The sequence below is a fragment of the Pseudonaja textilis genome, chromosome Z (assembly GCF_049901715.1).
Source record: "Pseudonaja textilis isolate UNSWEBS1 chromosome Z, rPseTex1.2, whole genome shotgun sequence".
Taxonomy (NCBI): Eukaryota; Metazoa; Chordata; class Lepidosauria; order Squamata; family Elapidae; genus Pseudonaja; species Pseudonaja textilis.
In genome coordinates this window covers 103653006-103666680 of record NC_142008.1, presented here as the reverse complement: position 1 = coordinate 103666680, position 13675 = coordinate 103653006, and the positions used below count along the sequence as shown (strand labels likewise).

Below are 13675 nucleotides of genomic sequence, written 5' to 3'. Positions count from 1 at the left end.
CTCCATAAGGAAGGGGAGTGAACTTTCTTTCAGCACTTTTGCCGTTGTAACAAATTCTTTTGGAAACAAATGTATCAATCCAAAAGTCAGGTTTCCAGGGTGTTTTGAAAGTAACTTAATGTCCCGGTTCAGCCAAGAAAACTTCTCCTCTGGCTCTTCCTCCTGCACAATCTTATCTGGTTGAAGATTTCTTTGTGGCTGCCATTACTGACAGCCGCTTCACCGCCTCAGGAAAAAGGAGTCTAGCCGGCTGGGGAAAGGGGGTGCGATATCCCCAGACCCCTGCCTGGATCTCCTCTGTCTTCCGCTGCCCCTTCAGGGTAGCGACAACCCCCAAATCCAGTTGGGTTGGGGGTACCTCAGTGGTGAGCGCAGCAGGGACCCACAGAGAAGTGGATTCCTGCCGCCGCTGAAGCCTTGCAACCGGAAGTCCTCTGCTGTTGCCTTCTTCTTAGGGCTGAGAAAATAACTGTTCCAAAGTCATCCAGTTGACTTTATGCCTAAGGCAGGACTAGAGCATAACAGTTTCCCCCCAGTTTTTACCTGGATGCCTTAACAACTAAATGAAACTGACGCTTGTTTAATACTGTATATGATATAGGACTGAAATGATCCCTAAATTAACCACTGGGTATGCTGGTAGGGATTAATAGGTGGTAGAATCCAACAATATTTGGAAAAGTACAGCTTTCCCACTTATATCTTTCAGGAATTTTGCTTTATCGTTAAACAGCCTTCCACAATAGCCTCCAAATGTGTTCGAACAACTCTCAGAATCCCTGTCAATGATATTGGGAATTCTGAGTATTGCAGTGTTCCATATTAGCAGACTTGAAACCATGTATTCCCATTGTTGCGTTTCAACCGCTACCTGATTGGACAGCTGGGGCAGTTATGATTGGCTCACTAAGAGTCTACTGCAATTGATCGAAACCAAGTGCTGGAGACTTGAAGCAATGTCATTGGCCACCAAGCCCCGGCGAGCTCGATAAAAGAGCTGCCGCGGCTGCTATTCTTTTGAGCTTGTTCTAGCCGAAAAATAAAGAGCTGTTGTTACTGAACCGGAGTCTCTCGTCTTTATGAGCCCGACCTTCCGAACTTAACACTGGCGACAAAGGTGGGATAGAGAAGACAATGAGACAATCCAGCATGTGGCAAACAGCGCGAAACAACCCTCAAGATGGCCAGCAATGCCATGCCACTCGCACCCTTTAATTCGGCCACTGAGGACTGGGAGTCCTACATCGACGGTTTCAGGTGTTTTTGGAATGTAGCAACCTGAAAGACTCCAACGGCAACCAAACAGGCTGTATTCTTATCACACTGCGGGCCCGCTGTGTTTAAAATGGCCAAGGCTTTGGCGAAACCCGCAGATGTCAAGACGATGGATTGGGACGACCTCGCACCCATCCTCCGAAACCACTACGGTCCGGCCGTGCCCACCCTCATTCACTGGCACGACTTTTACGAAAGAGACCAGCGTGAGGGTGAGAGCATCAGCAAATTCGTGGCCGATCTAAGGGACCTTGGAGGGTTGTGCAGATTCACTGACCTAGAAGAGGCCATGTGAGACCGGGTCGTCCTCGGCCTAAAAGACCCCACACTACAAAGCAAGTTGATGGCAAAGGGCAGTATCTTCCTCGCCGACATCATACCTGAAGCAATGGCAGCAGAAGCCACCTGCAAATCAGCGGCTCAAATGTGGCGATCAAATGGAACCGACCGCCATCCGGTCAGCGAGACTGCTTCAACACCGGAGAAACACATCACCTCCACCCACCATGGCAACATCAAATCCCATTCTGACAGCGACTATGAGGAGTAAGAGATCCACCGGCTTCAGTCGGAACGCGATCGATGAGACGGCGGGGTCATAAGTTGAGATTCCAATGTGCCAGATGCGGAGGTGATCACCCCCGCTCTGAATGCCATTTTCTTGACGCTATTTGTCGGCATTGTGAGAAGCGGGGGCACATTGCAAAAGTATGCTGAAATAAACGCAACCACAGCCCCCGGCGCTGAGGCAGCAACCCTATACGATGAGACGGCACCCCCCCAAAGCATCGGGATCACCAGACTGACAGTTGATGGAGCCAAGACGGCTGGACCAAATGATTCAATGAGGCGCCGTGGAAAGAAGAGACCCATCAAATGGTTGTCATCGGCCACTCTTCAACCATAGACGCCTGAAAAGTAGGCATAACAGTAAACATCGAAAACCAAACGTGCTCCATGGAAGTGGATTCTGGATCCTACCTCTCCATGGTCTCCTGGCACACCATCAAGCACCTAATACCCAGCATACGCCGACACAAACTAAGCAACCAAAAACTGATTCTCAGAGACTACCAGGGAAACCACATCCCCGTAACCAGCATTAGGCACTTCAAAATCACATTCAAAGGCCACACCAACATACTGCCACTCACCATCATGGACAAAGACCACCCCAGCTTGCTCGGGCTACAATGGTTCAAGCTACTAGGGATAGAAATGGCTGGTATCCACCACACAAACGAAGAAGATTGGGAAGCGGCACTTGCACGGGACTTTCAAGAGGTCTTCGACAACATCTTAGGCAAGTACAAGGGGTCCTCAATCTCCTTCAATCTTAACCCAGATATCACCCCTATCCACCTCAAACTGGGGCGAGTGCCATTTGCACTCAAGCCTAAAATAGATGAGCAACTAAATAAGCTCATCACCCAAGGGGTATTGGAGCCTATTGACCATGCCCGTTGGGAAATGCCTATAGTCACCCCAATCAAACCAGATGGCTCCATAAGAATCTGTGGGGACTATAAGGCCACCCTCAACCATGTCTTGAAGCAAAGTGCCTATCCCGTGCCAGTAGTCCAGCACCTCCTGCACTCACTGGGGGGAGGCCAGGTCTTTGCAAAGCTCAACCTGGCACAAGCCTATCAGCAGCTGCTGGTTGATGCAGAAACCGCCGAGGCACACACGATCGTAACACACCATGGGGCATTTAAATGCAACCGCCTCCAATTCGGCATCAGCATAGCGCCTGGGGTTTTCCAAAGCCTCATGGAAAGGATGCTGCAAGGCATAAAGGGAGTAGTGCCGTACTTTGATGATGTATTAGTGGCAGCAGCTAATAAAAAACAATTAGTAAAACACCTAAGGGCAGTATTCCAAAAATTTAAAGACTCTGGCCTCTTCTTCTTCTTCTTCTTCTTTTTCTTCAGCGTTTGTCTCGCGCTCGGGCGAGGTCCGCTAATGTCCTTGAGTACTGCTTCCACACCTCTCTGTCTGCCACGTGTGTCGGGTCTGCCTTCGCAATCTCTAGATCGGCCTTGATCGTGTCCATCCAGCGTTGTTTAGGTCTACCACGCGGTCTCGCTCCTCCGACAGTCACCTTCATTACAGATTTGATGATGGATTCTTCCTTGGCGCGGCTCACATGGCCGAACCATCGTAGCCGGGACTGCCTCATGACCATGGGGATGGGCACGACGTTGAACCGTCTCACGCACTTCTTCGTTCCTGACGCGATCGAGTAGGGTGAGGCCTACCGACCATCGGAGCATTCGCATCTCCATTATCTGGAGTCTGCTTTCGACTTCTTTGGTCGTCGGCCAGCACTCTGCGCCCGTATATGGCCACGGGCGCACCACAGAGTTATAGATTTTCGCCTTCAGGCGCATCGGCATCTTCTTGTCACAGAGGACGCCCGTGACGGACTTCCATTGCCCCACGCTGCATTGATCCTGGCTGCCACCTCAGTTTGTAGTAGGCCTTCTTCCCCAAGAGTAGTTCCCAGGTACTTGAAGGTGGAGGCGCGCGGTAGCTCCTGCCCGTTCACGTGGATGGAGCCTGTCATTTCATTGTCAGTGGTCAGGTATTCGGACTTCTTTAGGTTCAGCCGGAGCCCGAACTGCTCGAGGCGGTCGTGCCACTGTTGGACTCGGTGCTCTAGTTCAGCCTTGCACAGGTTGGCCAGGAACACATCATCGGCGTAGAGCAGCGTCCATGGGAAAGACTCTGGCCTGAAAGTTAAAAAAGAGAAATGCCAACTATGCACCAAGCGGGTCGAGTTTTTGGTGTACCTCCTAGACAAACACGGAATTCACCCCACTGGGAAAAAACTCAAAGCCATCAAGGAAGCCATCAGACTGAAAAACAAAACAGAGCTTCATGTGTTCTTAGAACTCATTAACTTTTATAATGTTTTCCTACCCCAAAAGGTGACCGTGGCAGAACCTTTGCATAGACTGTTGGACAAAACCGCCTTCTGGACTTGGGGAAAACAGGAGGAAAACACCTTTCAACAGATAAAAAACCTCTTAACTTCTGACGCAATCCTCATCCAGTATAGTGAAACTCTACCACTAACAATTACACGCGATGCATCAACTTTTGGAGTGGGGGCAATCCTCAGTCATACCTTACCAGATGGAAAAGAGGCACCCACTGCTTTCTTTTCAAGAACCCTGTCCAAGTCAGAAAGAAACTACAGCCAGCTGGACAAGGAAGCCTTAGCGATCATTTCCGGAGTGAAAAGATTCCACGAATATGTCTACAGTAGGACCTTTTCAATCATTACTGATCATAAACCTCTGCTAGGCATATTGGTGGGCAACAAGGCCACCCCAAACATCCTGTCACCTCACATGACAAGGTGGTCTGAGTTCTTGGCTGCCTATAATTACCAGCTCACACACTGCCCCGGCAAGGACATTTTGCATGCCAATGCCTTAAGCCGCTCACCTCTTCCGGATGTGCAAGACGACCCAGCACCCACCACTCAAGTCCTCCAAATAGAAACCCTACCCAGCCCACTCCTCACCGCGCCAGACATTGCCCGCGAAACAAAAAAAGACTCAGCTGGCACAAGTCTTGAGCTGGGTAGAACGGGTTGGCCGGAAAATGACAAAGACAAATGTTTTAAAGCCTTCAGGAACCGGCAAACTGAACTCTTTGCTCAAAAAGGGTGCATACTTTGGGGAGATCGGGTGGTGATACCAGGAACATTACAAACCACAGTACCGGACATGCTGCACGAAGGTCACCCGGGCATCGTCCGGATGAAAGCCGTGGCAAGAAGTTATGCTTGGTGGCCAGGGATGGACAGGCAGATCGAAACATGGGTAGCCGCATGCAACAGTTGCCAACAAATGCGATCCATCCCCCCCACAGCACCCCCCCTGGAATGGAAACACCCGGGGCCCCTGGTCACGAATCCACCTTGATTTCGCTGGCCCCACTCATGGACACACATTTGTAATAACCGTAGATGCCTATTCAAATTGGCTGGAAGTTTGCACTATGAAAAAAACAACCACAGAGGCCGTCATAGCTAAACTTAACAAACTTTTTGCCACACACGGTTTGCCAGATGTGATAGTGTCCGACAATGGGACACAGTTCATGGTACTGGCATTCGAACAATACCTGGCGGCCCAAGGCATCAGACATACATTAACATCGCCCGCTTACCCGACGGCGAATGGGCAGGCAGAACGAATAGTTCAGTTTACAAAAAAAAACCATACAAAAAATTGAAGACGGCAATATCCAGGAAAAAATCAATAAAATGCTGCTGATACACCATATCACACCTAACACAACCACTAACAAATGCCCAGCAGAACTACTTATGGGAAGAAGACTCCACTTGCCACTAGACCGATTGCATCCCATTTATAATCCGGAGAAACCCCCCGCCTCCACTAGCCGACATCACGCATTCAACATCAGCAACACTGTCTTCACAAAAAGTTTCACCGGGGACCCTTTCTGGGTACCCGCATGAATCACCCAAATAACCGGCCCCCGGTCATACCGCCTAGAAACAACCAATGGGTGAAGCTGGAAGCGCCACATCGACCAGCTACGGTCAAGGCTAGCCAGCACAGACTTTAACAAAGAAATTAGGGTGGGGGGAAACCTCAAACATGGGAAAAGAAAAAAACTTAACACAAGCAGAACACCCCCCAGGCAGAAGCCAAACAATAAACCAACCATACTCACCTGAATACACAGAACCGTTGCAGATGGGTGCTTCACCTGAAAGGAGTAGCCGGACAAGCTCGACCAGCCCAGAAAATCCAGGCGGGAGCAGCAGAGCGAATGACTCAACCAACCTGGGCGAACCAGACGGGAGTCGCAGCTATAGGCCTGGCTCACCCTTCCAGGTGGTTCCATCAGGAGGTTTGAGAGCAATGCGGAGCCCGTCTGAACCATCCGACGACCAGAGACTAAATGAAGCATGCAAGTCAAGTAGGCAGGTGCGGAGACCCACCTACCTATGCGACTAAGTCACCCCGCCCCTTGGACGATACCAAGAGGGGAGGGGTGTTCCATATTAGCAGACTTGAAACCATGCATTCCCATTGTTTCAACCGCTACCTGATTGGACAGCCGGGGCAGTTATGATTGGCTTGCTAAAAGTCTGCCACGATTGGTCCAAACCAAGCGTGGGAGACTTGAAGCAATGTCATTGGCCGCCAAGCCCCGGCGAGCTCTATAAAAGAGCCGCCGCAGCTGCTATTCTTTTGAGCTTGTTCTAGCCGAAAAATAAAGAGCTGTTGTTACTGAACCAGAGTCTCTCGTCTTTATGAGCCCGACCTTCCAAACTTAACATGCAGCCTATATAGCTAGTGACCACCAGACTGCAGAGAACTGCTGTAATATAAAGTGGCCCACTGTACATAGAGAGCAGCTTGAAAGAGGAGCTGATGATTGCAGGATCCTTTGCTAAACCACTTGAGCAAGCTTCATTCACTCATGCACCTTTCCTTCATTGGTATTGCAGCTGAATGTATCTTTCTTTCCTTTCTGGTTTAAATTGTTTCGTAAATGTTTGTTCTACAAGGGCCAGTGACCTTCCAGATTGTTAATTTTCATTCAGCATCAACTGTGCCAACATTCCTTCCTGCCTCAGGACTTTGAGATATAAATTGTGGGCAAGGACAAAAGGTAGGCAGCACTGTATATAACTACTGCCTGTTGCTTAAAACCTACCTCCTATATTATAGATGAGAAAGTTGCCAACAGATGAGGAAGGTAAGGAACAAACAGCATACTGAGATTACATAGCTATAGCACATATTCAAATTTTATTGGCTGGGAAAGAAATGTTTTTTTATTTAAGCCTAGAGAAACTGTGTGGAGTGTGAGAATTGCATCTTTTTTATTATTCATGATTTCTCTTCTCTTTGCCTTTCACAAAACAGAACTTGGATAGATCCTGCAATAAATTGGATTCTGATCTACTTCTTCCAAAATACTAAGGCTAAATTCCTACCATGCTGGATCTATACACAGCTGTGCTTGGGCTTTTGATTCTTCTGCCCTTGTTGGCCAAATTTTTCTTCCCTTATTTTTGGTTGGATCTTAAAAATCTTATTGGCTACATACGCATGGGATATCGATGCCGCAGTTACATGCAGCACACTCCCCCTATCACTTTCCTAGAAATATTTTTGGCCAGAGTTAAGAAGTATTCAGACAAACCCTTGGTTATTTTTGAAGATGAGGTTTATTCCTACCGAGACATTGATAGACACAGCAACCAGCTAGCCAGAGTACTGAAGGACTATGTGGGGCTGAAAGAAGAGGAGACTATGGCCGTTTTCTTCAAGAACATCCCTGCCTATCTGTCAGTTTTGATTGGCTTGTCAAAAATTGGCTGTACCATGGCATGTGTTAACTCTAACATACGACTCAAATCTCTGATACATGTGCTGAAATCTTGCAAGGCTAAAGTTCTTCTATCAACTCCAGGTGAGTGAATTATGTAGGAAATACTTCTATAGAAAATAGTAATATGTCATAACTCCTGGTCCTTTCTCTTCTTTTTGAATTGCACCCAAAGATATTTTTTTAAACCAGGAGGATGGTCAAAGTGTTACCCCAATTTCTGATTTTGCATTGGTAAAATAAGTTTGGCATATGCAAAATGATTTTTATATCAGTATTCTGTCATCATTGTATGGGTTGATATTGTGAATTTAGGTAGTGGGGAAGCATTTTCCAAAGTACACCTCTTGGTTTATTAAAAGTCATGTTTACATTTCTCTGCTAATAATCTGTCAATAGTTCAACTAACTTTAAATGTTATTTAGTTAGTGAATGAATGGACCTCTTTCTCCTTTGCTCTTTTTCTCTTGCCCACCACTATAACATCAATTGTCTTCTGAGATCAGGAAGCTAAGACTATAAGAACTGCAAAGGGACACGTAGAGTAGGATTTTGCTTCTGTAATTTAAAAAAAGTGTTTTCTGGAAAACTAAGTGTATCCAACTGTCCCATCAGATCTGGAAGAAGGAGGGTATGGTGGTTCCTGTATACAAAGAATTTCCATCTGATGACACTCAAGGAAGCCTTTTCTGCAGTGGCACCTAGCCTCTGGAACATTACCTCATCTCCTTTACAATCCTAACATTGTTGACCTTTAGGAAGTCCTTGAAGACATGTCTGTGCCATCAGCTGGGTGGATCCCATGATGTGGGGAGCCCTGAAAGATGACTGTATTTTCTTATGAGCTATAAGCTGGCACTTTCTTGCATTTTAACATATTTTAATCAGTTTCTATACATCTCCCGTTTTAACTTCTGAACCTCATAAGTGAAGGGGGCAGCTATAATAAATTTAAATATATAAGTGAGTGGATCAGTCCATTCTACTGCTCTTTTGGACACTATTATTCAGATAGAAGTATCTTTGGAGTAGTACTTTGAGGCAGAAGTCTAGGGTCTTTACAGCACTTTGAAGTAAGGAAGTAATTTGCATTGCTACTTAATAAATATCCTAGTTCTGGGCCTCTTTGATAAATTTGGATAATCCAGAGCTTTGTAATTCCACAATGTTCAGATATATATTGCTTGCAGGCTCCCTATAGATGTTGATGATGAGAGATGGAGGGGGAGGCGAGGGACACAGAGGGAGATGAGAGAGATCTCTGTATGTGTGTGTAGGTGTGTGAGAGAGTTCTTCCACTAATTTATAAAATCCTTTTACATTGTTTTAGTGCATTTATAAATCTTATTGTGTATAGGTGTAATAATTCATAGAATTATATACATAATGAGTTTATACATAAGAAATATATACCTTGGAGCTGTGAAAAATGACTCAACAAGCAACAAGATTGGCCTATAGTTTGCAATTAGTTGTTGATCGGTGCCATCTCTTGAAATTAAGGAGATATATGCCTTGGACCAGGGCTTCAGTAGTCTAGCTTGCATTAATGCCTCGTTATATAGTTCTAGTAGCATTGGTTCAAATATTTTGGACAGATTTTTATATAGTTTGCCGGATAGACCATCTGGACCTGGTGTTTTATTATTATTTTGTTTTTGTATTGCCTTTTGTAACTCTACCAGTGTTATTTCTTTGTTGAGTTTTCTTCAGAGATTGGGCTCAGACTGTTTCCCTCCAAGTAGTGCCTAATGTTTTCTTCCATAACTTCGTCTTGCTTATAGAGCTCTCCAAAATACCTTTGCGCAATTCTCTTTTTCTCCTCCATCTGATAGTACACTATTCCTTCCTCATCCTTAAATTGCTGAATTAATCTTTTTTCTTTCTCTATTTTTAGTTTATGGGACAACCATCTTCCTGGTTTATTTGCTGATTCAAAAAAAATTATGTTTGACAGTTTTTAAGTGCATTTTCCTCAGTATCTATCAAATTTAATTCATGTCTAATCCTCCCTACTTCTTTCTTAGCTTCCATATTTTTTGGATCTTTTTGAAGCTCATATTCAATTTTTTTAATCCTTTATTGTAGTTCTTTTTGTTTCTTCCCTTTTTCTTTATTTTTCTTAGCTATATAGCTATTGACATGCCTCTCATGAAGGCCTTTGTGGTGTCCCATAGTTTTGTAAGCTAGTATGTTGTTTTAGGTTAACCTTAAAAATATTTCTAATTCATCTTTAATTCTTTGAATATATTCTTTTTCTATTGTTATTTGTGGGTTGAGTATCCATCTCCTTTTCCTTTTATATTGTTCTTTCCATGTAATTTTTACCGGGCTATGGTCAGCTCATATATTAGGCATTATTTCTACTGCACTAATGTCTTTCTCAATTGTCCCATTCGCCCACACCATATTGATTCTGGACAAGGATTTTTGTGGACTAGAATAAAACGTGAATTTCTTCTCATTTGGATTTCTCTTCCTCCATATGTCTCCCAAGTTGGTCTCTTCCATTAAATTGAAGAAAGCTTTTGGTAGAGTTCTCTTTTTTTCCTTCCTGGTCTCTTCCATAATATTTTTAACATCAAAATGGCATAGAAATCCCCTATTAAGCAGATATTTTCTTCACCTACACCAAATATTTTATCATATAATCTCTTATAAAACTTCTTCTGGTTATTGTTAGGGGCATATATCCCCACTAATAGTAGTTGTTTTGTTACAAATTAATTTGTATCATTAAAATTCTGCCTTGTTCATCTGTGTAAATTTGTTTTGCATTTATTCTTTTTTTTACATAAATTGCTACCCCCCATTTTCTTTTGATCTGCCAATGCTGTAAATAATACACCTAACTTGGGGTATTCTCAACATTTTTCATGTTGTTTTTGGATATGTGTTTGGAATGTAAGTCACCTAACAGTTGGGTTGGAAATACATAAACCAGGATAGACATTTTAATACTGTCTCTTTAAGGGAATGCTAAAATTGTAATTGGGTGTGGTTCCTCAAATGGCTATAAGATGGAGCCAGAAACCTGGCTTGTTAATTCTGTTATTGATAGTTACTAGTTGATCCATGTTCTGATGTTCACTGTTTCCTGAATTTTTCCCGATTGACTGTTGCTGATCATAGTTCTTCTTGGGTTGATATGAGTCTATTACTGAACTGTTATTGATACTGGACTTTGTTATTGGATTATCCCTGGACTGAAAACTGACTGCTATAACCGTGTATGATTTGGACTACTTGTTGGACTTTGCTTAACTGTTTACTGGAAGTAAAACCCTACATTTTACTATACAGTGTATCTGTGTGCTAGCTGTGTGTTATTCCTCACCACTCTCACTATGTCTCCCTGTGTGCACTCATTCTCCTAACGGGGAATTACCTCAAGAATATGTACCTCCTGTAGACATATAATGTCAGTGTTTTGTTTAGTTAATTTAGTTAATATTTATTTTCTCTTAATCTGGGAGTTTGTTGATGTTTATTGAGAGTAGTTTAATCTCTTCTTCCATTGTTGATTCTGAGTCTATCTATATCTTCTGTTGGTTCTTGCTTCTCTTTAGGGTCTTACTCTTAATTCTTTTCTCCTTGGGTATTCTCTCTTTTCTTTGCCTCTCTCTTCTTGGTCCATTTCCTGTATTCCTTGTTGTTGGTCTTCTTGTTGGTCCTTCTGACTCTTTTTTGCTACTCCCCTCCTCCTCTATTTCTATCACCTGGTCATAAAATTCTTGTGCCTTTTCAATGCTGTCAATTTTTACTCTTCTTTCTTGCCACATCACCAGCATTCCTTCAGGAACCAACCATCGGAATCAGATATTTTGTTTATTCAGAAGTATCACCAGAGATCTATAATCCTTCCTCAGCTCTGTCACCCACCTCAGGATTTGTTTCAAGGTCATGATCTCTCTTTCTTTGTACACCATCAGCTCGTCCTTTGTAATTCTAAATACAATATCCCTTATGTTTTTCCTGGTGAACCTAATGTGGACCTCCCTTGCCAGTTCGTTTCATCTGGCATAGTTTGTATGAATTTGAAAGACCTCATCCAATTCTTCCACTGTTTCCTGTTGGCCCCTTTGCAATGCCTCTGCTATTAGGTGGGACATTATGGCTCCTAGATCCTCATCTTTGGATTTCAATACATTTTGGAATCTAAAATAAAATGCTGCACATTCCATTTCGAGATGGATTATCAAATCCTCCAGATCTATATTCATCTCTGTTACCTTCCTGTCCATCCCTTCCAGTCTCTTGTTTGTTTGTTCAGCTTTGATTTCTATATTCCTTATTTTTTGTTTGTTCTTCTCTATTGTCTGTTGAATTGTTCCTATCTTCTCATCCAGTTTTTGGATCTTACCCTTCATTTCTCCCATTTCTGTCTTCATATCTGTGTGGTTGTTTACCATTGGCTCCTGCATTTTAAGCGTCATTTCATGCATCGTCTGCATGTTGGCAGTGTTGCTTGTTTTTTCCATGTTCAGCATTCCTTCTATTGTTTTTTGACCCACTAGAGCTGCAATGGATACTGATAAACCAGAAATCATTTTTTCCCCTTTCAGGGTCATTTTCATAATACTGGTCATGTTCCTAACTTTGTTGTAAATATCTTCCCACTTTACCATTCATTATTTAATTTCCCTTTCATTTTCAATTTTGTTCAGTAATTTCCCTTAAAATATATCTTACCACCGCTCCAAGTTATAGTATTATGTATTATTCAGAGTTAATTAAATCTTATATAAAGCCTAGGGTTAGCTGGATCACCAATATTAGAGAAGAGAAGGAAGAGAGAGAGCAAAAGGGAGGGCAGGAAGGATAATATCAAAATAAAGAGGAAAAGGGAGAAAGGGTACGATAGAATTGAATAGGGTATAATTACTATAAATTGTTCTTATACAGCTATATTATATTATGATATATCAACTATGTTCTTTATCCTTAACTATAGGGTTCAGTTTCTTTTAAACAGATAGATATTAAAATATAGGATTAAACAAATCTAAATTCCACTTCTTATATATATAGCCTTACTTATTTCATTAATTATTAATAATCAATCAATCAATAATCATCAGGATAGTAGTTCCTCAATCTTCTCACAATTTCATATCATTTCAACTTTTAAGTTCCTTATAAATTCAATCAAACCTTAATCAAAATGTTATTTCTTTAATTATATTCTGTAGAAAAAGGTCCAGTATTATTCATTCATTTTCCTTTTCTTATCCATTCATGTTTCTTTTAGACACAATCTGTTGCATGAGCTTCTCTTCTCTCTGTATAATCTCAAAATGTCATTTCCGTTCTTAAATTCAGTCCTGTCTCTTACTTCTTTCCACTGTTCTTTTACAAGTCACAAATCCATCAGATTAGGCTCCAAATTCCTGAATAATCAGTCTAAATCAACTCCAAATTCATCAGAACAAGTCCAAAACACCAGTCAATTTTTAGTCAAATAAATCAGCTTCAATCTCATCTTAAAAATTCCCTGCTTTCAATGCCAGATCATCATTTCCATTCGGACTTCTGTCCGCTATTTTAAGACTCACAGTTCTGTCATCTCTCTCTGCCATTTCTCTCCTCGACTTTCACTTTCTGCCTTCTTCACTTTCTGATCAGATCTGCCAATTGATGTCAGGAATAGTGTTCATAGTCTGGTATCTCCCTCATTGAGTTAAAGCACCGCGGCTTCGGTCTGCCATCGAGATGGCCGAGCATTCACACATTGGAGCAAATGGGGTTTCCCTCGAAGCTGTTGACTGCTCCCACCATCAAACTTCTCCTCGGGCTTCCTCACACCTTCGTCTTCCCCCCCAGGGTCTATGGGCCCCTTGCTGGGGCCTCTGAATGCACAGATTGAGGATGAGAGAGTAGAGCTTGCTCTTTTCTCCCCACTCCGCCACAGCACTACAACCGAAAGTCTTTTTCCATTCTTCTTTCTTGATTTCTCATTTGCTTGCAAGTCCTAGCACACAGATTTATGTATACATTTTCATCCTGTTTTATA

General features: G+C 43.0%; 1 protein-coding gene across 1 annotated transcript in view; it reads left to right on the top strand.

Moving 5' to 3' along the window:
• Positions 1-6982: 6982 nt before the first annotated feature.
• The window catches only part of LOC113450805 (long-chain fatty acid transport protein 2-like), a 30058-nt gene continuing 23365 nt past the window's right edge, over positions 6983-13675 (top strand). Inside the window, exons 1-2 of the mRNA XM_026722107.2 lie at positions 6983-7026; positions 7197-7746. Coding sequence (XP_026577892.1) covers positions 7269-7746 — 478 coding nt within the window. The 5' untranslated portion in view covers positions 6983-7026; positions 7197-7268. The remainder of the gene's footprint in view (positions 7027-7196; positions 7747-13675) is intronic.